The 4,437-nt window shown below is 43.2% G+C and overlaps 1 protein-coding gene across 1 annotated transcript; it reads left to right on the forward strand.

Annotated features, from left to right (window-relative positions):
- Positions 1-528: 528 nt before the first annotated feature.
- On the forward strand, positions 529-3,923 carry T265_13504 (hypothetical protein; the record flags this gene model as incomplete). Its single annotated transcript, XM_009169151.1, has 2 exons — positions 529-738; positions 3,849-3,923. The coding sequence occupies 2 exons, from the start codon at positions 538-540 to the stop codon at positions 3,921-3,923; spliced, it is 276 nt and encodes a 91-aa protein (XP_009167415.1).
- Between the last annotated feature and the right edge of the window lie 514 nt (positions 3,924-4,437).

A 4,437-nucleotide genomic window follows, 5' to 3' on the forward strand; every position in this document is an offset into this window, starting at 1 on the left:
AGCCTCAGTTCCCCGTTGTGTTATAACAGATAGGTCATTCCGAGTGGGTGGCGTTTTTTGGGCGGATCACTGTGTATGCATAAGGATGCCTAGTCTAGGATTTCTGTGAAGACTTGCAAACTAGTATATTTCTCTGCTGAGTCTTCATTCGCTTTGTATTCCTTGTTGTATAGAGACGTTGTTTCAATATAGATTGTGGTTCAGTCCGCTTTCTCAGAATAGTTGTGCGAATGCGTCCCATTACTGTGTGAAGTAGTGACCGATGGCTCTCTATGGGGAACATTAGTTTCGAATTTTCTTACGGCTGATGGCTGAGGAAGGTCTGGGTTTTGAAATTACTCAGTATAAGATTTATGTGCCTACTTAAAGGATTTCGTCTCAAATGTCTGCTCCTGTTTAAATGCTAACGTTCAACTGAGACCCTACAGAACTCGATCGATAGGTGACTCTTAACTTGTTAACTGACCCCCAGTCGTGGCCCATATTAGCCGGACAAAACTTTGATTTCGTTCCTTTCTCCGCACGCAGATAATCAAAATGCTCACCTTCGTTGTGATTATGTTCGGTGTGTGCTGGTTGCCTTCACATGTGTATTTCCTCCTGTCTGACTTCACCAATCTGATTGACCAGCTGGGCCCGGATAATTCACGAATAGCTTATGGAGTGTGCCACTGGATCGCCATGTCAAACAGTTTCGTCAACCCAATCATTTACTTACTTATGAGTAAATCTTTCAAGGTGAGTTGACCATTTTGCTTCCACTAAATCCGCGTGTAATTTTGGGCTATGAAGTTGAACATAAATGAGAATCAGTGCATCATGGTTACTAAGATAAAGATCATCTTTATTAACCTTTTGTTTAGAAACACCCGGGAATTTGAAGTACAGTTGAGTTCCCCATAGGCCTGTCTGTATGATTTCCGTTAAAAATAGAGATGCTACTCTAGTTTATCATTTATCTGCCCGGTAGTCATTTCGAATGGCGCGTTCATATTGTGAGCGTGCTGGTGTAAGGCTATATTTCAGAAGCAAGCTATTAAACTCCTCATTTCAAGCTTCAGTTTACCACTTTCTGTGGCCCTCAATGAGCTTGTATTGTGTGTGTGCACTTGGGGCTAAATTGTCATCCAAAGTTAGAATTCCACTTTTGTAAACAAAAACCTGCCTGTTTGCAACTCGGTACTATTCTCCAGAATTCTGAACCTTCTATACTTGAGTATCACCAGAACAGCAGTTCCAGGCTTTGCGCTGACAAACTTTAAGACGGAGGTGATGGCCGTGGTGATAGAAAGAGTCACCGCCGTTCCCGACTCAGCTGGTCACTGCTTACGCACAGGACCACCAGCCAAAATATATCTATGCTATCCTGTATAGCAAGTCGTTCGAACCGAAACAGATGGCTGGCCGATTCAGCATCACAAAGTAGATTGGAGTTAGGAATCCTTGTTACCAACGCGAACGAGGACATCTGTCTCGACAGCATGAACGATGCCGCGACGGATGTTGGGCCAAGTTTCTCGATATCAACCTTGGGGTGGCAGCGATGAATTTCTTGATGGTTGGAGGTGACGTGCACTTGCTGTCCTTCGAGGCATTGATGGAGTCCTTCACCACGTCCATTACCGGCGGGTGGTTCGCTGGGATCTTGGGCTTCGTCGACTTGGGTCTCTTTGAAATGGCTGGAGAAGAAGCGGGGGCACTCATTCCCCTCGTGAGACGTTTGCCGCAAACGAAGAGGGTTTTGACGGGCGTGACTCACCCGTAACCCAGCTGCACCGCTAATTGATGGTGTTTTTAAGCAAGTGAATATGGTGCACCAGGAGATATCGTGAAACATTGTATAGACGTAATTCACTACTCACAAGGTTGATGAAAAATCCTCGACAGCCCACGACTGGTGTCGCCCTCTTTAGAGCTCATCAGGTAGGCTCAGTCTCCGAGTTTCCCTCAACCTTTTTAGCACAATTTGGACAGATTTAGACGATTACCCGCATTTGCAAACCAATTTGGTCTTGACTGTAGACACAGGTAAGTCCAGCTGAATCCAGCCAAATCTTCAGTTCATGATGGTCCTCTTTAGCTGAATGTAATGCATCTGGCCACCTCAAGTTTCGTTTGGTATGATATTTGATATGTCGTGGGCTACCATGGACAGGGGGTTCAACTGGATTCAGTTCAGCCCCCTGTCAAATTCAAATTCGTGTGCAAATAAGAGCATCTGTTGAAATCCAAAAAGAGTCTAATTTAGCATATACTGTGGTAAATCAATCCTTTCCGCAACGTCTTACGATTCCAATCGGTCCTGTCTCCTGTCCTATAAAGTGCTGCTGGCGCAGAATTAATTGTTTAGTACCATTCACAGATGTGCGGTTCCGCTCGTCAGGTAGTTTTCCAATGAAGTTCAAAACATTGGGATTTTATATATACTTATGTTATTACACATGGAATATTGTCATACAATATTTCCTATTCCTTCTCTCTATTCAAACAGAATGAATGTAGCTATCTACTTCGTTGCCTTCTCCCGTGCAAAGATAGAGCCCACCAGTGATGAAAATGTAACTGACCTCTCTCGTGAAATTTTCCTTCTTTATTTGCGGGGAACTCCGATATAAATGACAGCTAAAGTCGAGCATATGGTACCCGCACTGGCAGCCAAGTTGGAACCACACGGTAATTTCAATTACGTCTTGTTTGTCGCACAGTTCAGTTTACCTTTTTTCTAGCGAAACCGTTTGAGTGTTCCAACCCCTTCCTTTCTTTTCCTGTCCTGATAAGATAATTTGTGCACTGGTCTCATGTACTACCGTTTGGTTAACATGTGTGGTTCTTCTTCCAAAAACTTTCTTGTTCTTTTGTGCTTTACTGGTTTACTGGACTAATAGGCAGTGCAAACGAGACCCAAGAATGGTCAAGATTTTCCCGGTGATAGATTCGTCCATTCTCACCACAGACTATTTTGAAAACCTCGGGAGAAAAAACTTGCTCAAACCCGTCAAACTGGATAGGATAGTAACGCAACGCGCAAGTGGATTAACTCACCCATACAGCACAGAAACAAAGATATAGCAGCCGCGAATGCAACCAATATGGCCAATAATTCCTTGTCGTGTTATACGATATGCTAGCACCCAACAGAGTACCATTCTAGGTCCAAACCAAGTCAAGTCAAGTACTTGTTTGAGCTCCAGGTAGGAAGTGTCTCACCCAAGCAGTGTAGAAACCCTGATTGAGTTCCGTGTACTACCAGCTACCACTTCATCGAGAAACATCACCCAACCTGTAAGTTAGTTTGGTCTCTTGTAGATTGTATTCTTATGTTGCCAACTAGTTGCGAAGTCAGTACATGTCGTCTGAATTCGGCTACGCGTTGACGTCCTGGCGGAGCCCTAGGCCTGACTTCCGAAAACTCTCAATAATTAACGACATACCTCCTAGGAATTCCACAGGAAGATCTCCAGAGAAAATGAACTCCTGCAAAGAAATATATGGCTCTTTCAGTTTTTTTCTTCGCTGTGTTATTCAGTATAGTTTTGCTCACTATAGTCTATGTATCAAGTACGGTAAAGCGAAAAGCAAATCTCATCTGTGTGATCAGAGCAAAGCTAGCCCGAGGAATGATAACTTCCATCTAACTTGTAGAATGAATCAACGAAAACTTATTCCAATCTACCTTTCAGTTAAACTGGTCATAAGCCCTATTGTCAACTGTCCAGTCGACCTGTGACTTCTATTTAATCAATCACTCGAGTACTTGCCCTACGCTTAGTACATAATGATGAAGCTATCCGGTTCTATATCCGAATAGCTCCCTATTTTGTGGTCCTCTTTTCAATGATCCTACTCAGGATCCCACCTGGACTGTATCACAGAATACAATCAAGATACATTTGTCCTCATCTTCTGCAAGAGATTCAGGATGACTGAACAAGAGAATGAAAGGCGAAAATATTATTCCCGGCAATCTTACATTAACATCCAACGAGTGCTAGAACTCGTGAACATCTGTGATCACCCGCTCCTGAATTGAGACTCACACAGTTTAACGCAGGGCGAAAATCGACTTATGCAAATTGCCCACTCAGGTTTGTTTTCGTTACAAAAATGTTCGTGTCTTGACTGATGTCGAATGAGAAACACTGAAGCAATCAGTTTCTCCAGTTATTAATTACCAATTGCCAACTCTTTCTAATGAGATTCGGATGAAGCACAGCTATTCATGAATCTTGCACTTCATATTGGAGACCACATCCTTTGAAAACGAATCGTTCTAAACTCTGATGCACTTATTGACTGAATCACCTGCTCGATGGGTCCAACGAAATGCGCTTCACTAAGGCTCTAGTGCTAGTCGTTTGAAGGAAGACGCAGTAGTTCGTTCTGTGATGCCGGATCATTTCAACAAAACTATCTAGGGGGAACTTAGCCATGACTTCT

This window comes from Opisthorchis viverrini, assembly GCF_000715545.1.
Source record: "Opisthorchis viverrini unplaced genomic scaffold opera_v5_72, whole genome shotgun sequence".
Taxonomy (NCBI): Eukaryota; Metazoa; Platyhelminthes; class Trematoda; order Opisthorchiida; family Opisthorchiidae; genus Opisthorchis; species Opisthorchis viverrini.